The following is a 24,375-nucleotide window of genomic DNA, read 5'->3' on the forward strand; positions in this document are numbered from 1 at the left end:
TGATGATTTTCTACAGTTACCTTCAGTGAGAATATTTCTGCATCCTGCCTACGCTACCATTCACACTGCCCTGTTTTTAAAACACGAGTTAAACAGACCTTTCAAGTGCCCCTGTGGCTGCCTAATCACAACAAACCTCCAGGCATTGCAGCAGACCTGAGACACAAGGGAGGAAACCATCTGCTCTACATCAGAATAATATTTAGCCAGTTTCAGCAAAAGGTATAGACTGTTTTACTGTTGGCCAATTCAGTAACTAAAACTTCCTCTTTCGAGGAAAAACACAGAAAACACTTTTATCGTGGTCTGAGATGCTTCCTAGAATGCAAAGCCATGGTTAGCTGTAGATTTCCTTATTTACTGAAGTTAACGCTGTTTTTACTACATCTCACCAGTACACACATCTCACCAATAAATCTGTTTACCCGTCTGCCCCAGCACAGAAACTCTGTAAGGGAAGGTCCTGAAGCCACCTCAAGCCATGCTGAGCATAGCATCAATAAAAAGCACAAATTCTAAAACCTGGAGGAAACTGAGATTAAGGAAAAATCCAGAGCAATTCTGTTCCATACTATTCCAAATTATACTACATGTTTATAGGATTATTGCACTTAATGAAACTAATCTTATGTGAGATATGAGGTCATAGGAAATGAGTGACTTAGAAGCAGAATAATTAGTCAGCAGAAGGATTGACAAATGTTTCGTGAGGATTTCTTCCAACCAAAATTTCATAATTTCATACTTTAAACAAATTTTAAAACTTCTGGTATTAGTTTCACCTTCTCTTTTGTTTGTTACTGTTTGTTACTGTTTTTTCTGACTCAAAATGGGGACTAGAAAACGTTTTGCTAAGTAGACCGATGGCCCTGCTGCCTTTGTGCTATCCACTGCCACAGTGCAGCTTAGAAATTTAAAGAATGAAGTTGAATTCTTGCACTACAATCCATGAAGTTTTGTCACTTATCTTAGAAGCAAAAGGTCCAAGCCTTTTATTTAAAAAAGTGTCCATCGTTTTTGTGAACCACCTATGGCAGGAGTGTTATGTTCCTTTCATCCCAAAGTCACCTGTGTCCTACAAGATAAACAACTAAATAAAAGAAGATAGATCTAGACTTAGGGTCTGTTAGCTTAGACAGAATACCCAAGCCAATTAAACTTTGCCTAGGCCATAGAAAATCAACAATTAATTTTGTGTTCACATCAGAGACAGTCAGTGGTGGTGTTATGAAATTTTCATAATGCAAATATGGTCACCACTAAAGCATCTCTATTCTGTTCCTCAAAGGTCACTGAAAATGAAACCTTTGACCACAAAGCAGGTGGTGAAAGACAGTAACAAATTTCAGAGACCTGATGTATTTAATGCCTTTTTTCAAAAACCTACGCTGATGGACTCAATGCCGGGCTCTATTTTGTCCCATTCAATGCCAAGCATGCATCAGAACAGGCTATTTGGAAAAGCCTCCCTTTGGCAGATCAAGTGTACGCTCCCAACACTCACTCGCTGTTGTAAGTACTACAGACTGGTTGCTCTACTGTGTCAGTACGTATTCATCGTAGACCACCCTTATTCTACAAGGTGGACCTAGAATCAGAATCGCTCGGCTGTCTGCCACCGGTGTCCTGCTCTGCTGCCTCAAATGCACGGTAATTTGGCTTACGTGGTTTCTGGAACAGTAGGTTCTTAATTCTCTGCTTCTCACCCTTGACAAATCCAAAATGACTTACAAAGTCAAGTGAAAAATCTAAAGGGCAATGTATTTGTTACCATACACTTGAATTCCCACGCGCTAGTGCGCTGCCGAAATTAAAAATCTGCTCAACTGCCTCCTTCTCCTCGGACCTGCCGCTCCCGGCGCCGATTTTCCCACACGTTTTCCCTTCGTTCCCGAGGTGGCCGACGCTAGCCGTCAGCTTTTCCCCCCAAAGGCCCGGTAACGCCGACGGCCGGCCTCCCGTCCCCCGGGATCGCCCTCCGCCTGGGAGGCACAGGCAGGCCCCGGGTTTCCCGGCCCCGGCCGGCAGGCCGCTCCCGCGGGCAGCGCTCGGCGGAGGAGGGCGGCGGGACCCCGGAGGAGCACGGCGGCTCGTGGTCTCGGAGGGAGCAATAAGGCCCCGGCCCCAGGCTGGAGGGGGGGCGGCCCCGGCGGTAACGGCCGCGGCGCCATGTCAGGCGGGCCATGACCGCCGCGATGGCGATGGCGGCGGCGCGGGCCGGCGGCCTGCCCGCCACATCCTGCCCTCCGCGGCGCGGCGCGGCCTCGGCGCTCCTCTCCGTGGCACCCCCCGCCTCTCCCGGCCCTTCTCCGCCCCCCGGGGCTCACCTAAAGTCAGCGCCCAGCAGCAGCCGGGCGCCGCGCTGCAGCCCGCCTTCCCCATTGACGGCGGCGGCCGCCGGGCCACCCCTTTCCCTCCTTCCCTCCCTCTCTCCGCCCCGCTCCGCTCCCCACACCCCGGCGGGGCGGTGCCGGGGCGCGGAGTGACAGCGGCGGCCGCGGAGCACCGAGCGAGCGGGCGGGAGGCGGTCTGCGCGCCGGTCGCCCTCCTCCGCGGCCGCTCCTCAGCGGGGAGCCGGGCCACCCACCCGCCTCCCCACAGACACGCAGCTCCCCAGCCCCGCGCCCCCGGCCCTACCCCGGGCAGCGGAGCCGCCGCCGCCGCTATGAAGCCGTGCGAGGAGGAGGAGGAGGAAGGGGGGGCGGCGGCGGCGGGCGGCGGCGGCGGAGGCGGCGGGGACCCTTGGAAGGAGTGCGCGGAGGTGGCGGTGCAGCTGGCCCTCCGCGCCGGGCAGGTGAGAGCCTCGGCGGCGGGGGGGGGGCGGTTTGAGGAAGGGCCGTGTGGGCGCTTGGCTGGTGCGGAGGGCTGGGGGGGGGGAGGAGGAGGAGGAGGAGGAGGAGGAGGAGGAGGAGGAGGAGGAAGGCGGCAGGCTCGGCACCCGCTCAGCCGGGCCGGGGGGCCGCTTCCCTCTGCAGCGGGAGGGATGCCGGCGGCGGGGGCCGCTCCCCCCCCCGGGGCTGCAACCAGCGTAGGGACCAGGAGGCGCTTCAGGTGAAAGCAGATTTATTTTGTGACTGGGAGTATTTTTATTTGATTAAAAATAATAATAATAATAAAGGCGGAAAGATTTGTCAGCGTGAAGGTGCTTTAGTAACTTTTTCAAATGTACAGGGAGCGTTTATTCTGGCGCTGTAATGTTTTGGAGCATGCTGTGTTGCTAAGGTTGAATTTATGTACAACTGAGGCTTATGCCGTGGTGCATTTATCCAGAATATTGTGTATTTACACGTTACAGTACCAGCATTTGTTTCTGAGCAGCTTGTGCAGAGAAAAATAGTCGTGTCAGGGAGGTTTTGTCATCTTGCTATATATACACCACTGTCTTCAGAGTGACTGAAGTTCACTTGCTAGGGATATAAATCAGCAGTGGCTCTGCACAGATCTACGGTAGCTTATTTAAGACCTGTGTTTCGACACAGTAGAAGGTTAGTCATCTTGGGAGACATCCTGGCCCCACTGTCTGCAGCAGCAAAACTTCCACCGACTCTAACAGAGCCAAGAAGTGGGATCAGCAGATTGTTCAGATGAGAAATTGGGTAAAGCACAAACCTCAGCAACATGTATTTCTCTTCTGCTTCCGTTCTGCTCTATTCTGAAACACGCTTTGTACCTGTACACTATGATTTAAGGAGCCCCCTTTTCTATCTTGAGTTCAGGACCGGTAACTTTTCCTTCATATGTGTTATTAAAAGTATTTTCTCCCTAGTAGAAGACACAAACAAAGATGAACAGAATGCCAGAGGAGAGGAGACTTGTTTTAGTAATACAGGGAATAAATGGATAATCCAAATCAGGATGACAGGTCATGCTCTCACAGACTCTCCAAACAGGAGTTTTTCCAGCATACTCATTCTGCCAGCCATTTCACAAGAGAGACTCTCATGACTTGCTCAAGCCTCCACACCTTACTTCTCAAAATATCAATTTGTGAAGACAACCGTAACCATCTCCAGCCATTTAATTGCTCAGAAGGTCACAGCTGAGCACCTTTTCCTGTAAGAAATAAACATTCCAGAAGATTAATCCTTGCATCTTTTTTCACAGTTTGCCATCGCTACCTTGCAACTGGCAGGAAATGGCCGATTCCTTGGCAGGCCAAATTTAAAGCAGTCAAGGATGTTGTTTAAGTAAGCCTTTGGAACTGGGTAGGGTTTTTATTAACTTTGTAGTGTTAAGGAATGTTTTTAGTTACAAAAACCATCAGAGATCCTTGTGGAAGAAAAGATGCAAGTAGGGCTGTATCTTAATTATTTAAGTGTCAATCCACTTCCAGCTATTCCCTAAAGGAGCTAGAGATAAGGACACAAAATGCAATCTAACATAGGTTTGATAGGACTCGATTTTTGTTGAAAATTGACTGATACAATTTAGTTTTATTTTGGTCACTAAAAATAGTCAATTCTACTGGTCAAGTTCATCTTTTTCTTCTGCCTCTCTTCCCATCCCTCAGACCCCTCCACCTTCGCCTCCATCCCCAGAAATCTGCTTGCACTCTCTGTCTCCCCAGATCCGAGTCCTGTTTCCATCCCTGCATGAAATTTTGCCACTTCAGCCTTTCATTTAAGGCCCTTCATTTCTCAGGACCACAGCAGGTTAGGAAGGCTTGGAATCGTTAGAAAGTGTCTACAAGAGTCTTGGCATAGAGGCCAACCTGAAGAAAGGCATGCAAGTCAAGATTTTGGATTTCTAGGAAAAGTTAACCAGTAATACAGTTTCCTGGTCTCCCCTGTGGCTTACACAACTGGTTTATATTGCATCATGTTTCATGAGTATAAGTAAAATATATCTTCTTTCCAACAAAGGCTTCTATGCCGTGGCATACTTTCTAACTTAAAAGTCTGTAAAGAAATTTTTGCTTGAATATGTGTCAAAAGTGGTGTTGCTGGAGTAACTTCTATTCCCAGGTTAAAATCATTGCCTCTCTTGCCCATCCTGTTACGTAGTTCCATTATTTTTACGAAATATCACAGGCTCTCGTTTAATATATATGGCTATTTCATGAGAATGGCCATGGTTTTGTAATTTCTGTAATTGACCTGCATTAAAATTATGTCTAATTCGCTCTGTAAGGCCACATGTAACTGCACTTTTTCAAACCTTTCTTCTGCTTTTTCTGTGAGTAAATTTGCTTGCTGTGTTCATGAGAGCATGCCTCATTGGCTTAATATGACTTTTCGCTAAGAAAAGCAGGAACGACTAGTCTCTACATCTTTGATGCTGTTGAGAGCACCGAGTAATGTTTGCGCAGTTCTCTGGAATTACCGTTGGAGAAACTTCACCAAAATGAATAGATGTGCATCTAGGTGAAAACAAGTCTAAAATACTGAGGCTAGAAGCTAACGTGTTGAAGTCCACACAAACTACTTTTTTACTTTTTTTTTCTCCCTTTTTTTTTCCCCCCACAGAAAATAATTTTATGAGGCATAAGAGACCTAGCAGAATCCCACTAAAAAAAAGGGCAAAATTTCCACTGATATTCTAAAACCCAAGATATTTTCCCCCATGTTTGCTCCCAGGGGATATTGTTAGGCTATTTTCTATTAAACATGGACAGATTTTTTAGCAAACCAGATTGGTGTTCCCTAAATTATTTGTGGGTAGTTATGCTTTTTACCTAGATGTTTGATTTTATCAGTGAGCAAATATTTCAGAACAATATTGCAAGCAAGTAATCCATCTTGGAGCTCCGAGAAGCGTGTGGTGAGTGCAAGCAGTATGGCAAAATGGAATATCTAACATGAGCACCTCACCGTAGGTGGCTCTCCTGGCAGGTGATGGGGGAGAAGGCATCTTGGCCCTCTGTCCTCTCCGTTTTCCTTTGTATGACTTAATTTCACAAAGGCGTTGGGAAAGGAAGAGTCCAGGGCCGTGACTGCGCTGAGCCCTGGCGGCTCCATTTCCCCTGCTCCATGGCAGATGAAGAAGGTAACGGGGACAACCTGGGTCTTGCTCTATGCTGTCGACTTCACGCGTGTACCGGCGTAAATGCCCCTCACTTTGCATAACCCCCCAGATGCTCCCAAGCAGGGTATTAGGATAAGATCTAGCCAATTCCTTTAGTAGAGGAGGGGCAGCATGGGCTAAAAGTGTTAAGTGACTCTGCTCTAAATAACCACGCTCCCAAAAATCAGCTGCTTAGAATTTGCTGTAAAATCTCCATGATCTAATGTTTTACAGCTCACAAAACAGGAACGTAAGTCCAGATACCTTCCATACCAAGGCAACAGTCAGCAATATCCACTACTTGTCAGAACAATCAGCACACCCTTTAAATGTAGTATCTTATACTACGAAAACCAAGAGCTGAGACTGAAATTTGGGAGTTGCTGGTTCCCTTTCCCATGCGTAATACAGCAGAACTGTTTTCTTTGGTCATCACACATTTCTCAATGGTTTTAAAATACTTTGATCAATGGAAATTTAGTTAAACAATTGAAATATACAAGTTTTAGAAGGGACTTGGAATATTGGTCTTGTTGATGCTGGTTTTAGTAAATACAGTTCTGTAAGTGGTGCTTAATTTTTTTGCTTTGTTTTGGTTTTCCTAATTTCAAATAGTTTATTGTTTTCACTGGTCAAAAAAATAAGTCTGCTCCTTTTGCATTTTGCCCCCTTATTTTTATTTTTAATGAAGGAGTGGAAAAAATCAGAAAGAAAATGGGAAAATTGGGGAAAAAGCTTTTATTAACTGTTTTCCCATATGTGCATTTGCACTTGATGTGGTTTAGTTCTGAGTTTATAACACTAAAACCTTTGAAAACAAGATAAAGACTTTTCCAGAAGAGAATCCAGGGTTAGATCACTGGTTTCATATCTAGGGAAAAGTCTAAATTTTTGTTTTTATTAAATATATAGCAATTCTTTGGGAACTAGTGGGTGGTCAGCACTTGAAGTTCCAAAAACCCATATACACAAGAAAAAATAAACTTTGTATGTCGTTGTTGGCAAAAAAATAAACCAATGGGGTTTGCTTTTTAAAGTAAAAGAGCAGTGGGGTATTGGCCCTGTAAATTAAGAAAAAAGAAAAAGGTGTTTGCATGAAAAATTCCTAAGCCTTGAGGCTCTTTCTTATCTTACTTGTATCTTTTGTAATTTCCTAAACTGTGATGACTGCCATCATCCTTTTATTCCATTAGTTGCATCCCATTCATCAATCCTTTTCTGAACTGTCAGGAGAGTTTCTTGCAGATTGATTCAAAATGCCATGTTCCCAAAGGCTACTCATTAGCTCAGAAGGATTTTTAGTCAGAAGAATTAGAACAGGCTCTGGCAGAATTAGGCCTACAGTTGTTTTTCAGTAAATGTATTATTTTAGTGTGCACAGGATGAATGGCCAACAAATCTGATTTGTGAACTTCTGTTTCAGGTTATTAGGAAAGCTCTAACAGAGGAAAAACAAGTGTCCACAAAGACATCTGCAGCAGATCTTGTGACAGAAACTGATCATTTTGTGGAAAATTTAATTATATCTGTTCTGAAAGAGAAGTTTCCCTCCCACAGGTGAGTGCCTATAGAAAGAAACTATCAATGACCTTTTTTCCTTTAAGAGCTGTATATCTGACTGGCATTTAAAGGGAATCTTAAAAGTATATATATCTCTCTTACCTATTAACCTATTGCTGTTGGACACTTTCAGAGGACTTCTTTTTTTAAAAACTACCACTTCCCTCTACTTAATACTTTATATTTTCTAATAGTTATGTTTCTTAATATATGTATTTAATAATGTTTCCCCTGTAGGGACATCATGTATAAAGGTTTCATATGGATCTCCATGATTTTCGGAATACTGATCTGTTCTCTATTTTATAAGAATTATGCTAAGGATATCTATTAAAATATAGCTGAAATTAATGATAGCAAAGGTCCCATCCTGCACACCTTCCCTTCACTTTCTTTTGCCATCATACATAAGCGTTTGCCAGATCAGGATAAGTATCTCATTTAGTCACATTTACCTTGTGTTGTATAGAATCCTAAAATCAGTGAGAAGCAGGGTTGTTTATCATCATCATCATTTGATGCATATACATAAACAGCTTATAACTTTTACTATATGGGATGACAACCCAAGGTTTTAAAAATAGATCAGATTGTTGACTCCTCTTGAATTATTATGGTCAATTTGAAAATAACGACTCCTAGCACATGCACAGATTAGAGAGAAGTTTGGTATTAGTTGGCCAGTTTTGTTCAATGCAGAGACTCTGCAATCAATTTCAACGTTTAACTTCAGTCCACACGGATAAAATTCATCTTGCTGCAGAGCCTGTGTATCCCTTAAATACTGTATGACTTCCTCCTAACTGTGTGCATCTCTGATGGGGATGAGCCTTGCACTCTAGCGCTGCGCAGAAATCAACAAAGATGAAAATCTGGAGGCTCAGCTACTAATCTGATTGTCGGCAATGCTGCTGGAAAAAAAAACACCATAAGAAGGAGCAGAAAGAACATTATATACTAAATATGGCTTTCTAAATACGTGTTGTATGTGATCACATATTGAAGCAGTACTGTACAGCATAATGTGTGGTTCTTGGCCGTGATTCTCAAGAGAGTGCCAGGCTTTACAAGCCTATTATTTGTGTAATATTCCTTCTACTATTGCTGGCTGTGCTCTTTTCTCATCTCCACTCTTACGTTGTTTGGTTTTTTTTTTCCTTGAACGGTCTGGCAGAGAACATAAAACATACGCATTTCACATAAAATGAGAATCATCAGAAGCACTCGAGTTACTCAGAATGGGAACAAAAGTTGTAAGGTCAACATAGACCTAGGAGTGCAAAAATCCCTGACTTTATTGACTCTGTAAAGTTAACTTCTGACTTTATAAGCAAATGAAGGAATTGCTGTTTCTTCAAGACAATTATTTTTTGCTGATACTGGTTGTTAGTTTTGGTGGAAGCTTCTTCAGACAGTGAATGCATTTAGATTAAACAGTAGATTAAAACTAGATTTATCTAGACTAGATTTAAAACACTTGCAATGAGGAGTTTGCAGTAGCAGTCAAGGTTTAAATTACAGTGCAATGAAAACATTAAAAGGTCATTTAAATTGTGTTTAGTCTTTCCCCTAACCTGGCTGTTCAAAGCATCACTGAAGATTTATGTTATTTCTTTTTCTCTTAAATCATCTTGATTCTTATGTTCTCTGAATCAAAAAATGTACCTTACGAGTTAAAAAATTAAAAGGAATCTCATTAGAATCTGTGCCGTTTGCAACTGTGGCAGTGATGAGTCTTCAGATATTGGAAATGTACTCAGAAGTAAAGAGAAATATTAGGAAAACCTGTTAAAAATGTAATTTGGCCCATGTTTCTTTCTTCTTCTCTCTGCTTGGCAAAGTGCTATGTATCATCCTCATTTGTGCTCATCCAAGTTTTCATCTTTGCCCACTCTTTGGTACTCTGACATGCTCCAAGTGAGTCTTTTCAAAAGGATTTTTTTTCTGATAGATCTTTGAGTTGTGGATAGGCACAAGCCAGAATATCAGGGGCTGCCGGTTGAAAAAGGCTATCGTACCATTTGTCTGTGTTATTGTTACACAAGTTGTCATCTTTGGTGTTAATTGTGGCCTTAATCCTGTAGACCTTAAAACCAGGACACAGCCATTACGGAGGGTGACATCCGACTCTAGCTTCCCGGCTTTCTGCCCTCAGACCCCCCTGAGGGGATGGGTGAGGGGCAGCCCTGGTTTGAACCTCCTGCGCCCGACTGGCAATCGCTGCTCCTGCTGCAGTTTACGCTATGCTGTGGTTTCCTTGCTGTTCCAGCAGTGAATTTCAGAGCGGCACCGTGGTACGAACAGATGTACGCTAAGGCTTGGCTGAAATTACTGGACTCATTTTCCGTGGGAGAGGACTTTAATCCAGATTTGAAGAGAGCTTGACAGAGCTGGCAGGCTGGCATATTAAATTAACTACTGTAATGACACAGCTACCCTTCCCACTTCTCAAGCTGTTCCTAAAATTTGGTCTCCAGTACTTCAGGCCGAATGTTTTGCTTAGTTTGCATGTTTTTACAGCACAGGGAGCCATAGAGCAATACATCTGATGTTGCCTGTGAGGGACTCACAGTTCCCAGTATCGCATAACAGCAAGGGGCTTATTTTAACCTATTGGCCCAAATTTCATAAAATGGGCACCTAATTTGCCCTACATCCATTTTGGAAAAGTTGTTCTTGGCCATCAAGACTGTATCAATGGCACTGCTGTGCCCCGGCTTCATGTTAGCATTTCTGTCTGTGGGGGCTGCGGCGTCGCACCCCCGCTGTAAAGAAAAGGTGAGGGACATGCTTACGATACTTGAGGGCAAAACACCTTACACAGAAATACTCTTGTCTTTAAAGAGGTTCCCATTTCAGCTTTCTTTGACTGGCAAGACAATGGCTACAGCTCGGGCCCTGGCTGGGGGAGCTGGCAGAGGGTTGAAGCAGGGGCATAATCCATGGGGAAGATGGACAATCTGAGGTGGGACGTGAGGTGCTCCATCTGCAAGAAGATGAGCTTCCTCTGCAGCCAGCAGCACAGCCAAAGCGTATGATTGGGTTTAGGTGCTAATTACAAGATTTGTAAAAGCAAAAGTCAAATGATACAGTACCAACAGGACAAAATAATGGAATATTTAGAGCAAGGAGTCTCTGAAGTGTTACGTTTGACTGAGAATTCCAAACACTTGTTCAAGTCTTTCTCGTTTCTCAGTTGCACACTAACACTTCGTCCTTCAGGTGTTATCTTTAATGGAGGTGAAAATAGGAACAAACACTTCCTACTTCCCTCTTCATACCAACTGGGGGCCCACAATGCCATCAAAACAGTCCCTTTCTACTGAGAGAAAGGCAAAGCAGCTTTTGGAAAATTCAGGAAGTCTCCTCCTGTGCTGTCTCCGGAACATTTTAAGCTCGTGGTTGCAAGCGTTATGTGGCATCATGCAGCGCATGTTGAGGGCACAAAAGAAAATAGCTGTTACTCTAGTCCTAGGGAAGCAACTGTTTCTGCAAAAGACATTTTCTCTTTATTTTATCCAATTTTTTTCCCCTCTGTGTCTTCGAGAGAAGCTTTTTCATCTTCAGGCATTTGCAGGAACTCTGAATACCACTACCAGTTTTTCGAATGTGAAACCAAAAGCCAGATTCAGTATTAGCAGTCTTGATTCTACATTTTCTGTACATACCAGACTTTATTCAAATTTGTGAGAGTAGCACCTGCACAACACTTATAGAAACAGATCCTGAGCAGTTTATGGGAGAGCAGGGATAATTAAGGTCAGCAGGAAATGTGCCAGAACTGGATGTTCACTTCCCAGGGAAAAGGGGGCGGGGGGGGGGGGGGGAAGCATATCTACTAAAAGAAATTGGGACAGAACAACAGAACAGAAGATGAGCTCAGATTTCAATGTGTGCCTTGTGCATCCAAACAACAAGCAGAAAAAATAATTTGTTGATTTTCTCTGGGTCATGGGAAAAAGAAAGTTCAGCTTTCTAAACCTTTTAATTTCCAGACTACTGTAAAAAATTCAAGTAGGAGTGAGACTGTGGATTTTCTAAGAGTGCATTATTTCCTGCTGACTGAATTTGACTGCAAAAGAGAAGCAGCTACAGTTTGCAGTTTCTATTACTTACTGCAAGAGACAGGCCTAACCAATAAAATTACATTCTGCATTAAAAAAAAAACTTCTTCTAGAGTTCCAGGGATGCCAGTTCAGATCCATTTCTGCATTCATTTTCATGACTTTCCTAATGGTATATTGGGAGAGTGAACATAAATGGAGTAGTTTTTTACCATGTAAAATAGTATGCTATAAATTTGAGAACGCTCCTTCAAAGTTTCTATGAAAGTTCCCTGTTCCCAAATGAAAAAAGCAGTATGTGTGTTTATAGATACATATACATTTATACAAATTTTTTTTTATATGTATAAAAAAAATTAAGTATCTCTTCAATGGAGTTCGACTTTTCCAAATCACATATCTAAGCCAGTTTTCTGGGACACTTGTTTTACTCCACACCAAATGCAGGTTTATTGCAGAAGAATCCACTGCTGCTGGTTCAAAGTGTGTCCTCACCGACAGTCCGACCTGGATTATTGACCCTGTTGATGGAACGTGCAACTTTGTGCACAGGTAAGTAGACTGTGAACTGAGAAATACATTAAAAAAGCAAAATGTAGCTTCTCACAAATCCTCCCTTCCACTTAAAGGTGTTTTACTGTGGTAGATTCGTTCCCTTGACTCGTAAGTAGGAGTCATCCCTTTATCTTTTTGTACCTCGCGTAGTGTATCTGAGGGAGTGTGTGTTTGTGCTGGAGAGAGCTCTATACTGTTACCTAAGGTAAGCTAAAGTTTCTGCTGATTGCTTAATGATCCAAAGCTCTTGACTCACAGCTCGTTTATATATAACCGCACAATAACGTGCAGAGACTTGAGCTGAACTGGAGGAACAAGGCTGTGCTATGATGACACTTGGCCTAACGCCTTATGTGGTTGTTACACATTCCTTTTAGTAGTGGTGTTTTCTCCCTTTCAAATACAAACGCTTCATTTTTCCTGGGAAGTAGAACTATTGCATATATGTAGAGTAGAACTGAAAACTAAGTTATACATAGATATTGGTTTTAAATTTCTATAATACCTCTCGGCAAAAAGAAATCCAGGGATCATTACTGCAAAAATGCAAAAGTTTAATTTATTGGTTGAGTGCTAGGAGTTGTAAACTAATGACTGTTCATAATACTTCTACTTAAAAACCTTAAATATGTTCTGCCTTGTAGTTAGTGACTTAACATAACTGCATTTCTCATTTAAAAAAAAAAAAAAAAAAAAGAAAGCATTTCCTTGAATTTTGATGCAATTACACAGAACTCAAGGGGAGATGGGGGTTGTCATGTGCTGGTATTTCATGCAATTAAGTGAAATTTTCTCTTTCTAGCAGTATTTTCTGGACCTTTACTTTACAGCCCTTTTTAAAACGTGTTTTTAAGAGATGAATTTATTTCATTGTTTAAAATGCAATAGTTATACTTTAGTCAAAAGGATGAAATTAAATACGTGATCATCACTTTGACAAAAGAGAGAGCAGGGGAACTGGTTTCTCCTTATGTTGATGTCAGCAGCAAGGTATATCCATGCTACTTAATTGCTGTCTCAGATGCTTGAACTTGAACAAAATGTGCTCTTAAAAGTGATGACTTGTTATAACAACACTAATGATTTTATACTGGATAATTCAATTACACTAAAGCAAAAAGATCACTAAAATATACAACACACTTAGTATAAAAATCCTGATAACTTCATGTGTTTATTCCTTGCCTTCTCCAATATTAAATTACATTTTTAAAGGAACTGACAAAGTTAAAGAGGCTGATAAAGGAGAGCTAGTACAATGTCAAGAGCATTTTGACACAAGTAAAATCACAGAGCTCCATGTGGGGTTTTGTTGCCTAAGGGAGTTGCATAAGGAGTAAGTCGAGAGATTTTTCATCAATAATTCTTCATTTCTTATTTTTCACAGATTTCCAACAGTGGCAGTGAGCATTGGATTTGCTGTTAACAAAGAGGTATGAAGTATGTTCTCTAAGATGGGTACCTGAGAGCTGGTTAGAAGCCTCAAAACGATGTGGGAACTTTAAATAAAATAAAATTTTTAAAAAAAATCAGCCACTACTCAGGTTTTTCCATGCTTTTTAAATGCATTTGATCATACTCTACTAGTCTAAAATCGTAGTCCTGCAAAACTTACTTACGCAAACTGGCAATTGCAAGACAATTCTTACAAATTATTATAAATATTACAGGATTTATGTGGGGGGGAAAAAAGGGAGTACTGGTGCAAGCAAGGTTTTGTAAACCATGCTGTAAAACCATAATGAGTTAAATATAGTGCTGCCTATTCATAATTTAAACATTATCTCCCAGTGTTCTTATGTTATTATTATTGCTTCTTTCCTGCTAGCAGTATCTGTGAAAGCTAACTGCTACTATGAGGCAATTCAGAACTGATTTCTATGAAGAGTGCAAAATTATGGGCCTAGTTCATTTAATCTCCTTTTATGGTTTTTCTAACGTAGTAAAATAACTGTATTTCCCACATAAGATCTTGATTACGGGCTGGGGGGAAGTACCTAGCCTTCATATGTCCCAGTTTGAGTTTCCCAGCTATACTCATTCATGCTAGTGCCTTTTCTCCAGATGTTGCCAGTATACCATTTGATATATACAGAAGAAATAGCTATTCAAATTGCCAAGGAATGTGCCTCTTTCAGCCTAATTCCATGATCTTAAATATATGTATAGCTGTAAGCGAAGTCAGCAAGAATTCTGTGCAATAACAACATAGTTTTCAGATGCACTAGTGGCTCTTACTGATTTAAACAGAATAATGTTGTGTACTTCTCTAGTTAGACTTTTCAAACATGGAAACTGCAGAGGAGCACTTCCATGCTTTTCTGAAGTTTATTCATTCCCAAAGGTCATTTTGAATATTACATATTGCTACCAGACAGCTTTCTCTAATATTTATGTTTCTTAGAACACCATTGTGATTTTGATGCTGCATATTTTGGGTTATGTAAACTAAACAAAGCTGAAACAAAAATAAAGAATGATGTTAAATCTCCCTCAGTAAACAACTGGGAAAAGCAGAAAAAAGTAGTAAGCTGAAAAGGAGCCAAAGTACACACAGGGGAACTGGCCTGAATGTAAGCCTTGAACAGTACTGCAGAAATTCCTGCAGATGTCTTCAGGGAAAGAGTCTATTAATAGTGTGTTCCTCAAAAGAAACCTTGGTTTAGATGGGACCTCAGGGTAGGGAGTGAGGACAGTCTATTCCCTTTGAATTGTCTCTGATGAACACCGATGATTATTCTGAACAGAGGAGGGCAGCAGGAAAAGATTTGGAGTCTAGAACATCTGAGATGTTTTCTTGACCTTGTTGCCAACTTCTTCTGTGACCTTGGGCAAGTTGCTTAATTTTTGTGCATCTGTCCACCCCTAAATAAAATATTGCTAATAGTACTTATCTAGGGGTGATTTTTAGGAGCTGACCACTGAAGTTTGTAAAGTGCTTTAAAATCTTTTGGTGAAACCTATTAAAGTAATGGAAATATTAAATACCTTGGGTTTAAATCAAGGGTCAAATTCTGACCCTTTTCTCATTGGTAAACAGATACTCCCACAAAAATTCCAGTGTTGCTCATTCTCAAGCTTTCATTGAGGGTCACAATATTTGGTATTTCTCTTCAAACTCCTTCTCTTGGAGTCGTGTGACTTCATGAGATTCTCACTTTTATGTGTAAACGAAAGGATTTTGCAGAGAAATGTTTGAACAAGTGACCGGAGTGTACTACTTTGTTTGAAAAGGCAGGCAAATTACATGCATCGTGAAAGGTGAAGTGCATATAAAAGCACCCACTGTTAATACAGTGTGCCATGACTTCTGAGTTTGGATGCCTGACTGATCATATATCTATGTATTTGGGGCTGCAAATCTTCAGGGTCCACCTGAAGTCAATGGGACTACTTCTAGGTGTAACTGCTCACCAGTGAAAGTAAAGCATTCAGAATCTGGCCTTAGAGGACTTGCATACTTTCAATAAAAACATACAGTTGAATTTGAAATCAACTTAGCGTGATCACGAACAGATTGCATTAACTTCTCCTTTATAAACTGAATTTTATATGACCTATATCTCAGTATCAAAGTAATAGTAAAATTATTCCAGTTTATTAGCATCAATATCTTTGATTACATGTACCAGTTAAATTATTGCTGATCTTTCTGCCATTAGTAGTTGTTTATATTTATGATGAGTAATTTGAGTTGCATTCATTTCTTTCCTTTTCAAAATCTTAAAGCTTGAATTTGGTGTAATTTACCACTGCACTGAAGAACGATTATACACTGGTAGAAGAGGTCAAGGGGCATTTTGTAATGACAAAAGGCTTCAGGTATCAAAAGAGACAGGTTGGTCTAGATTTTGTTAGAACTCTAAAAGGAATATGTTAATTTTGTTTCAGAGTTGTTGCAAATCATCATTAGGATAATGAACATCATTATCCTGATGGACAGTATTTCACCTGCATGATAATTTTGTTGTTCTGTGTTTGTTTTTTTTCTGAAAAATCACAACTTTCATCATTTTCTTTTTAAAATATACATCTGAATGTGAACTATTTAAATAATCCTAAATTATTTTACTTCATAACCATTGTTTAAAATAAGAAAGAGTGAGTGGATTCACCAGTTTCATTCCAGCTGGCATATCTTTTTATGAGGAAGATGCAATGAGAATGGTGAATCAAATTCAGAGTACAATGGCGGCCGTTATTCACTTACTTTCCAATAAACTTGTACATCATAAAGTGTATTATGTCTGTAGGCATACATGCTAACAGTAAACTAAAGGATGCATGCTTCACCAGGGGTTCTTTAACAGCTTGCTTTTGTGTGTGAGGTATGTTTCAACATACAAATAGCTAGCAACACTTAGTCAACAATTTAATGGAATTCTTTTATTGGTAAACCAAGTCATAGATCTGTCTGTTTACCTCATGATAATAGATAACAATAATCAGATGTGTCTAGAGAAGTTTTCTTTTAATCAGTGAAAATGCAGAGGGGAACATAACACTCAGTTGAAGACAGAAGCAGACATGTGCCAAAAACGTACATCACTGTACACAGGAGATGGTAAAAATTTCACCCCAAAAAGAGATTTATGAACTTGAAACACAGTAAATTCAAGCAATTTAATGTACAGATTTGTTGTAGTGCCCCAAGCAGACTCTGCATCAAAACTTCCCTGAAATTTGGGCAAGTTTAGCTATTCACCTAAATTAAGAGTGAGCCAGGGTCTCCCTATTGGGAGAGATGGAGCAAATTGTAAAGTTGGTAACCCCTAAGATTTGAATCCTTGATTGTACATTGCTTTTTTGTCAGTGTTCAAATATCCCATATTTCACGAAAGCCCATGCTGTCAGAGACTATTAGGAAGAGCTAGGGATGCGCACAGTTGGGCTCGTGAGCCACTCCTGAACTGGCCTCGCTCACTTTTGCAGTCAGAGAGTTCTGTTTTCCAGTTGAGCAAGGAAGTTTTGGCACATGCCACTTTTGTCCTCCTTTCTCTGGACATCCAGTCTATGTGGGTGTCTAGAACAGAGCAAGGGAAGCGGACCTTCTGCGCTTCCAAATGCTTTGAAATTCTCCTTTGTTTTGAGAGACATCATTTGGTGGTGGGCAATTTCACCAGTGAAGATAGATCTTCTTTAGTCTCTCTTCTAATGATGTTTTATGTGTATAAAATCACAGTTGTTCTTTTCCTGTAAGGACTGAGGCTTCAGTAAAATAAACCAACCCTGGAACAGTGTGTTTCCCCGTACCTACTGCTGGAACTCAAGCAGCCTTCACCGATACACGATGTATTGGAGACCTAGGCTGTCATGTTACTTCATGCCTTTTGTTTTCAGGAAGTGTGACTGTTGTATAACATCGATCTGCACTACACGTTAATTGTTCAGACTTCATCATTTGAAATCACAGTCCAGGCAAATACTGTTCTTTGTCAATGCCAAATTTTGTAGAGGTCTGGTATGGGAGTTCAAGCAGTCAGGATAAACGTAAATGAAGGGTCCATCTTCCCTTTGATCTTGCTTGAGTGATATTTCTTCTCATGCTTTGATTCAGGTCGGGCCTTCTATGTGCTAATACTGTAAGTGTACTGGTCAACAGAATTGGTCTTTTCCTCATAAATCTATCCATGTCACTGTTAAATCTCTTCTACCAAGCCTCCTTATTTTTCTGGCCTCTATCAGAGTGAGGAGTACTCAGTAAATTTTTTCCTGTACCTTGAATTCCTGAAACCCCATCAATTCTTGTGATCAGCCAGCTCCTTTTCCTAAGCAGAGACCTCCCTCCTCCTTGCCTTAGTCTCCTCATCCAATTTCTACCTCTAGCCTTGATGAAAATTGAAGAGATCCATTTATGCATTAGAAATATATTTAATCACTCAAAAGAACAACTGTCTTAGTCATGACGCAGCTACGACTGGTGTGGTGTGAATGCTTGGTGCATTTCAGCAATGAGGCATGCATTAAATGTTCTGTAATTATAAATTGGGTCTGTTATGCAAAAAGGTCTAAGGCAGATTGCTTTCACCATCCAGAGTTTTCAGTGGTGGCTAAACAATGAATACCCTGCAGCATGCCTGGATTGGTGTTTCTATATTTTAATGCAGTAATTTCAAAAGCAATTATTAAATCTATGTTCCTACAGTTACGCTTTGCGATATCCTGTAACTTTTAATCTAATTACATACCTGTTACTCACCAACCATTTACCACGTTGCTTGAATCCATGATGTTCCTCTGCAATACTAAATTCATTGGTAGCCTGTTAATTAAATGATGTCTCACTCCAGCCTAATTTACTTCTGAAAACCTCCTTGCTAATTCTGCTAAGAATTTTCAACTTGTGCCATTAGCTGTAATAACCAGGTAGACATTCCCTAGCTGAATGAATGCCTAGCCTTAACCCAGGGTAGAAGGTGACACCTGGCACTTGGGCACAGCCTATTTAGTAAGTAATCAACAGCTAAAGCTTTGAGTTTTGTCATGCCTCTAACACCTCAAAGTTCAGTTGGCGCAGCAGAAGCAGGGACACTTGGCATTTGATCAACCATCTCCACCTACATTGGCATACGCTTGTTAAATACTAGCAATATTCAGATCTCATGTGAGGACTACTTCAACACCCTGTAAGTCACTGTGAGTCTTTCTTTTGACTGTACACAAGGCTGATACCCTCATCTGCTGTAGGTCAGAATTGCCCTTGCTGAACACAGTACAAAAATAACATTCGTATATTATTCTTAATTAAGATACTGCTTTAGTTTGTGATAAGAAAGGGTTTTATTCAGTCATAAGGTGTCTTCAGTCTTTGAAATGTCACAGTGAAGGGGAGCTGTTACTGGATGACTGGTGGTTTAGGTAGAAACTTTTCTTTCCTCTTACTGTATTCCCAAATGTTTATAATTTGTTAACAAATTACATTAAAGTTTCCTATTCAAGAAATCCTGTTTTCAAATATGTTTAGATTAGCATCATTAATAGTTGCTAGGTCACTGGATTATTTTTAGTTGACTGCTAATGTTAGTGAATTTGCCAAAAGCTGACCAGTCAATGAAATACAACAACGTATGGAAAGAGAAGGAATGTAAGAGGGCATTCTTGGTTTTAATCTTCCTGTTCTTTTTTTTAAAAAGTGTGTTTAAATCAGACCATTTGATATGAGAAATCTAGTCTTGCTTGAAATTTTATACAAAGTTGTCACTTATCCTATGAAAGAGTTTGGGGTAAAAAAAGGGACATGAAAATTGTTTTTCTGTGAAAAGTCCATTAGTGTTTAATTTAAAAACAAATTTCCAGAATTTACCTGGAAGCTGTTGAATTAATGGAAACAACTACCTACATTGCAGATATCTCGAAGGCCTTAATTTTAACAGAAATTGGTCCAAAACGTGACCCTGCAACTTTGAAATTGTTCCTTGGTAACATCGAGAGATTGCTCAAGGCACAAGCACACGGGTAAGATATTTTACAATATATGTCTCACATTTGTGACCAAAAATAATTTAAAAAAAAAAAAGTACGTTGCACATTTTGTGATCTCAACACATAGGTTGAAATCAAAGGCATTTTCTGCTTTACATTACCATGTCCCCTTCTCGTGGGATTTAGGGTCCGTGTCATTGGGAGCTCGACCCTGGCTCTGTGCCATTTGGCATCCGGCGCTGCAGATGCCTATTACCAGTTTGGGTTACACTGCTGGGACTTGGCAGCGGCAACTGTCATTATTAGAGAGGCAGGTGGCACTGTAATAGACACTTCAGGTGAGTAAAATATCCTTGTTTTCATTGACCTTTTGGGGACTGAGTGGCTATTTTTGAGCAACTTATGTTACTTCAGTACAGTCCTTCTCCTGTGGCTCTATCTCATTTCTGGCAATATACTGTAGAAACGTCTGTACTCCCCGCTAGGCTCTGGCTGGTTATTCATAACACACTGATGTAATTCCAGCCTGGGGTTTCATCACATCAAAGGTCTTCTGAGTCAAACTGCATTTCCGTGGCTTTAAGTAATTCCTTTAAAGCATCAGATTTACAGTAAAGAACCAGCCCAGGAGATTGATAGACATGCTCAGACTCCAAACTAATTTTGGCAGAGACAGCCTCCTGAGAAAGGAGGACTCTCAGGTACATGTCTGACCATACATGACTAGGAACTACTCAGAGGGACTAAAGGACAGCACAGTCTCCGGATTATTATTTTATTCATTTAGATGGCGCACATCTCACAGTAATGGTTTACTGGTGACCAATATGCAGATACTGTGGAAAGATATGGTGGATTAACAAGAAGGGTACGCTGATTGAACTAATTTCTGTTCCATCCCTTCCTGTTCCTAAAAGAAGGGAATATTGCATTTGTTGTTGGATGCTGAACGAATCTAGACATTTGCTGCTTCTGTTGCATACTTTGGCACTGTATCTAGAATTTTCTGAAATTGTTTTTTGCCGGAGATTTCCAGATAGGAGTTGCTGAATTAGGTTGTCATTCCCACCCCAAAAAGAGCTACATATGAAGTTGTTTCAGTGTTTCTGAACCTAATTACTGCATGGTTTATATTTAAGAATACATTGCCTTTTTACATCACGTAAGACAGTTCTCATTAATCCTCTTGTCCTCAGGGGGACCTCTGGACCTTATGTCCTGCCGAGTGATTGCTGCGGGCACCAGAGAGATGGCTATGTTCATAGCTCAGGAAATACAAACTATTTACTACAGACGGGATGATGAAAATTAAATACTTACAATATGGAGTCTGCCCTCCTGAACTACGTAACTTTTGCAAGATGGGTGGCTTAAAGGGTACGTGATTTCAGCAGGATGCTTTCTGTGGAGATTTTCTGTGTCAAATATTTTTTATAAATTTATTACAATGTGGGAAGGCATAGGGAGATTTTTAAACCTTTAAGAATCGTGTTTCCTTTTTAATATGTATCTCTTTCAGCAGTATCTTTTTTATAAGATAGCATATTTTACTTGTAGTAAATTAGTCTCAAAATTAAGTTGTAATTTCATATCTGTGGGGCTGATATTTAGTCTTTTGTAACATGCAGCTAAAAATGGAACTTTATTTTTACAGATGCAGATCTCAGGTAAATGAGCTTTAGGACTGTAGTCAGGACAAGTAGTTAAGATGTGTGCCTATAATACCCTTGTTCTATGATACTTAAGAATGCAATAAAAATGACATTATTGTTTCCTAACTACATAATAGCGATATATCCATATATATGTATATGTACATAGATGTATGTCTGTGTGTATGTGTGTATATATATATACACCTATACATGTATGTGCATGTATACACACAGATACGTGTGTGCGTGTATATATATATATGGGTATCCTGGATGTTTACAGCAGTTAGAGAATGCATAGAAGAAAGCTAATATTGGAAGTTGTTTTCAGGTAAAGAGTATAGGTTACTTACATGATTTTGGTGGGGGCTATCCACATGGTGAATAACAGAGCTGATCATGGAAAATGTTTAATGATTTTACAAACTGTCCAGCTAGTTCTTGTTTCCCTTCATCCCTCTGCATGGGGATAAATCATACTGTCCTACAGGCCTCTCTAAGATATTCAAACCTGCAAACACCTACTACCATAGAGTAATTATAGTTAAAACCAGGAATATTGAACTCCACTGAGTTATTCACAGTATTATCTATGACACGCAGCAGGAGGCCAGCAGAATAGAGCACAGTGTCAAGGAGCTGTTGATTTTAGAGAAACTCTGAGCAGAACAGCAGGATTTGGCCCCTTACAGGCAAGTTATTAAAAATATGCACATAAGATATGCTTGCAAAAAGTTGTAAATCACATGCCCTTCTTGCACAAAGTTGTAATCGCACTTTTTGATCAGAGAAACCTGTAAAATCAGTTACATACATTTCCTAAATACACAGCTGTTCTCTATCCTTGTTCTCTATCTTTGTATCTAGCATTGGTTTTACTTCCACCAAGGTGATCATTTCTATTTAGATTATTATTTAAATCATGAGCACAGGGAAAATACAAGTGTGTCCAGAAAAGTAGTTGAGATGAAATCACTTCTATTTTTTTCTTAAAAAATTGAATTAAAAGATATGTCTTTTTTGCAAGAGTGCAAATTAAATAAAGGAACGAGCCAAAAAAGTAAGTTGGTTAAAAATTTTTATCTTTCTTTATACACTGCATGTGTAGAGTTTGTAAACATGTTCAGATATCTGCTTAGAACATACAAACTAAACAATATTTTTTAAAAATAACCTCACGTGTTTTTTGCAATGAAAAATGTTTTTCACTGAATATAATGTAGAATTCTGTGTGATTTCTTGATGCTTTTTTCACAAGAAATACAAAGTATTGACTCTGTGAAGAACGACTAAATCTAACTAAGCATTTAAGAACTGATGGTTCTTACCAGAAAAGCAACGCTCTCTGTCACAGTGATCAACATTTTGTCACTGCTCCCTTTTACCCCGTGCTCCCCCCTCCCCCATCTCTTTGTACCCCCCGTTCGGAAACAGAGATTGTAAGCCCTCTGGGGCAGGGACTATAGTGCATTTGGCTCTGGGTTTGCACAGTGCTAATAGGATGTGATTCTGGTCCACGACTAGGCACTGAGGTGCTATAATAATACAAATAATAAATACTAACAGGCTCATTTGTCTCTTATTTGCCCTCCCCCCAATTTCTGAGCATAGCGGAGATCTGAATGACAGATGCGGAGCCTGGTGGCACCGCTCTGATCCCAGGGCGCTTAGCCTTGGCAGCCGTGGGAGCAGCCGGGGCTTTATTCGGACTTCTGCCATGGCTGTAAGCCCCGTAAGGAAGCTTAGGCTGGCAGGGGATCAAGTGTGGTGGAAGCTCAGCCCCACTTCATCCGCTCCCCCTCCTAACCCCGTCCCCCACAACGCGCTGGGAGAGGACCGTGTGTGAGAAGCTGCTGCGTGGCTCGGCCTGCTTGTACAAAGAAAGTGTCTGACCCAGTTAGGGCTGGTGTGCGCTGGTGTCCCAGAGCTCAGCAAAGCAGGGAAATCTATGCATCGACTTTGGTGGCACACAGCAGCGATTTGCGAAGCTGGGAGCCAAGCATGGTGGGAAGGGAGAGGTGTAGAAACCCATTCACAAGTTCTCATTTGTGCCTGGGATGCAGTTTTGTTTTTTATTTGGGCTGTAGTTCAAGCATGTTAAACAGGCAGGGTGTGTGTGGAGCAGCAATCCTGTCTTGCCCACCTCCTCTGCCGCCCGTGTGCCAGTACAAACATTTCTGAACCCTTCCAGTGGACCAGATGAATGAAGTGATCTGCCTGTAAAGTACCCCAGTAAACAAAAAAGGGATTATTTTACAGACAGATCATTTTCCCAAGCCAATTCAGCCCCTGGCCACCAAGAGCTGCTGACTTCAGGCACCAAAGGGGGTAGCGAGGGGGCAGGCAGGATGGCTCCATTCACAGATGATGCCACATTACGCCAGTTCAAAATTTTTGTCAAAGCACAGCCTTAAAACTATATAACTACACATATGGACTGAAATAAACTGTACCGGAGTTTGTCCTCCCTTCGTTTTCCCTTGCTAGCCAGATGAAACTTTGTTCAGCATGCGTGTCCGGCAGCTCTCGTTGTCAGTGCAAGCATTCATAACACAGTTAGTGCAGCACATCAGCCAGAAACTTAAATCCCCCAAAATGCTTAAACATGTGGGTTCTTTTCCCTACCAGCTGTTGTAAAATGCTGCAAATGTTTTCCACTACATATGTTAGGGAGTATGTAAGTGCATCTGTAATTAGGCATCCAAGACGGATGAAGATTTTCTCCGTGAACACCGGCACAAAGATGCCTGTGCTCTGAAAAGTGAGTGCTTCCTCTGCAAGCAAACACTGCTCAGCTTCCTGGAGCTATCCCATTTTGTGTCTGCATCCCTCACAGGTTTGCTGGCCTGGTCTCCAGTGGTGCTTTCTGGTAGAATAAAGAGCGTAAATAGCTGTAAACTCCAGGAAAATGGTCGGTGGCTGATTCTTTTGCAGCGTGTCTGGTTGAGCTTGTCAGATTTTACAGAACAGGTATTGGCATGTTTCATATGTGCTGAAGGACTGGTATTTTCCCTTTGATTACACTAGCTAATCACACAGTATTAAAGAAATTTGCATGTATTGGTGCACTTACCTAGAGGCCCACAGGCAGTATTCTCCATATTTCATCTAGAATT

The 24,375-nt window shown here is 41.0% G+C and overlaps 2 protein-coding genes across 2 annotated transcripts in view; one reads left to right on the forward strand and one right to left on the reverse strand.

The window, feature by feature from the left end:
• MPPE1 (metallophosphoesterase 1) overlaps window positions 1-2,413 on the reverse strand; it is a 32,744-nt gene extending 30,331 nt beyond the window's left edge. Inside the window, exon 1 of the mRNA XM_030012138.2 lies at window positions 2,328-2,413. The gene's annotated coding sequence lies outside the window, so the exon portion shown is untranslated. The remainder of the gene's footprint in view (window positions 1-2,327) is intronic.
• Window positions 2,414-2,497: 84 nt separating this feature from the next.
• IMPA2 (inositol monophosphatase 2) lies at window positions 2,498-22,822 on the forward strand. The gene is made up of 8 exons (XM_030012145.2): window positions 2,498-2,794; window positions 7,427-7,560; window positions 12,075-12,179; window positions 13,570-13,615; window positions 15,912-16,020; window positions 19,529-19,637; window positions 19,791-19,942; window positions 20,801-22,822. Exons 1-8 carry the CDS (start codon window positions 2,666-2,668, stop codon window positions 20,914-20,916), a joined length of 900 nt encoding a protein of 299 aa, XP_029868005.1. The 5' UTR covers window positions 2,498-2,665; the 3' UTR covers window positions 20,917-22,822.
• The last annotated feature ends 1,553 nt before the right edge of the window (window positions 22,823-24,375 follow it).

This window comes from Aquila chrysaetos, chromosome 4, assembly GCF_900496995.4.
Source record: "Aquila chrysaetos chrysaetos chromosome 4, bAquChr1.4, whole genome shotgun sequence".
NCBI classification, from domain to species: Eukaryota; Metazoa; Chordata; class Aves; order Accipitriformes; family Accipitridae; genus Aquila; species Aquila chrysaetos.

Excerpts from the sequence above, each read along its gene's own strand:
- IMPA2 (XM_030012145.2), top strand. The coding sequence starts at position 2,666 with ATGAAGCCGTGCGAGGAGGAGGAGGAGGAAGGGGGGGCGGCGGCGGCG. Across the intron at positions 7,561-12,074 it reads GAGAAGTTTCCCTCCCACAG|GTTTATTGCAGAAGAATCCA; the intron begins GTGAGTGCCTAT and ends CACCAAATGCAG. Across the intron at positions 19,943-20,800 it reads CACTGTAATAGACACTTCAG|GGGGACCTCTGGACCTTATG; the intron begins GTGAGTAAAATA and ends TCTTGTCCTCAG.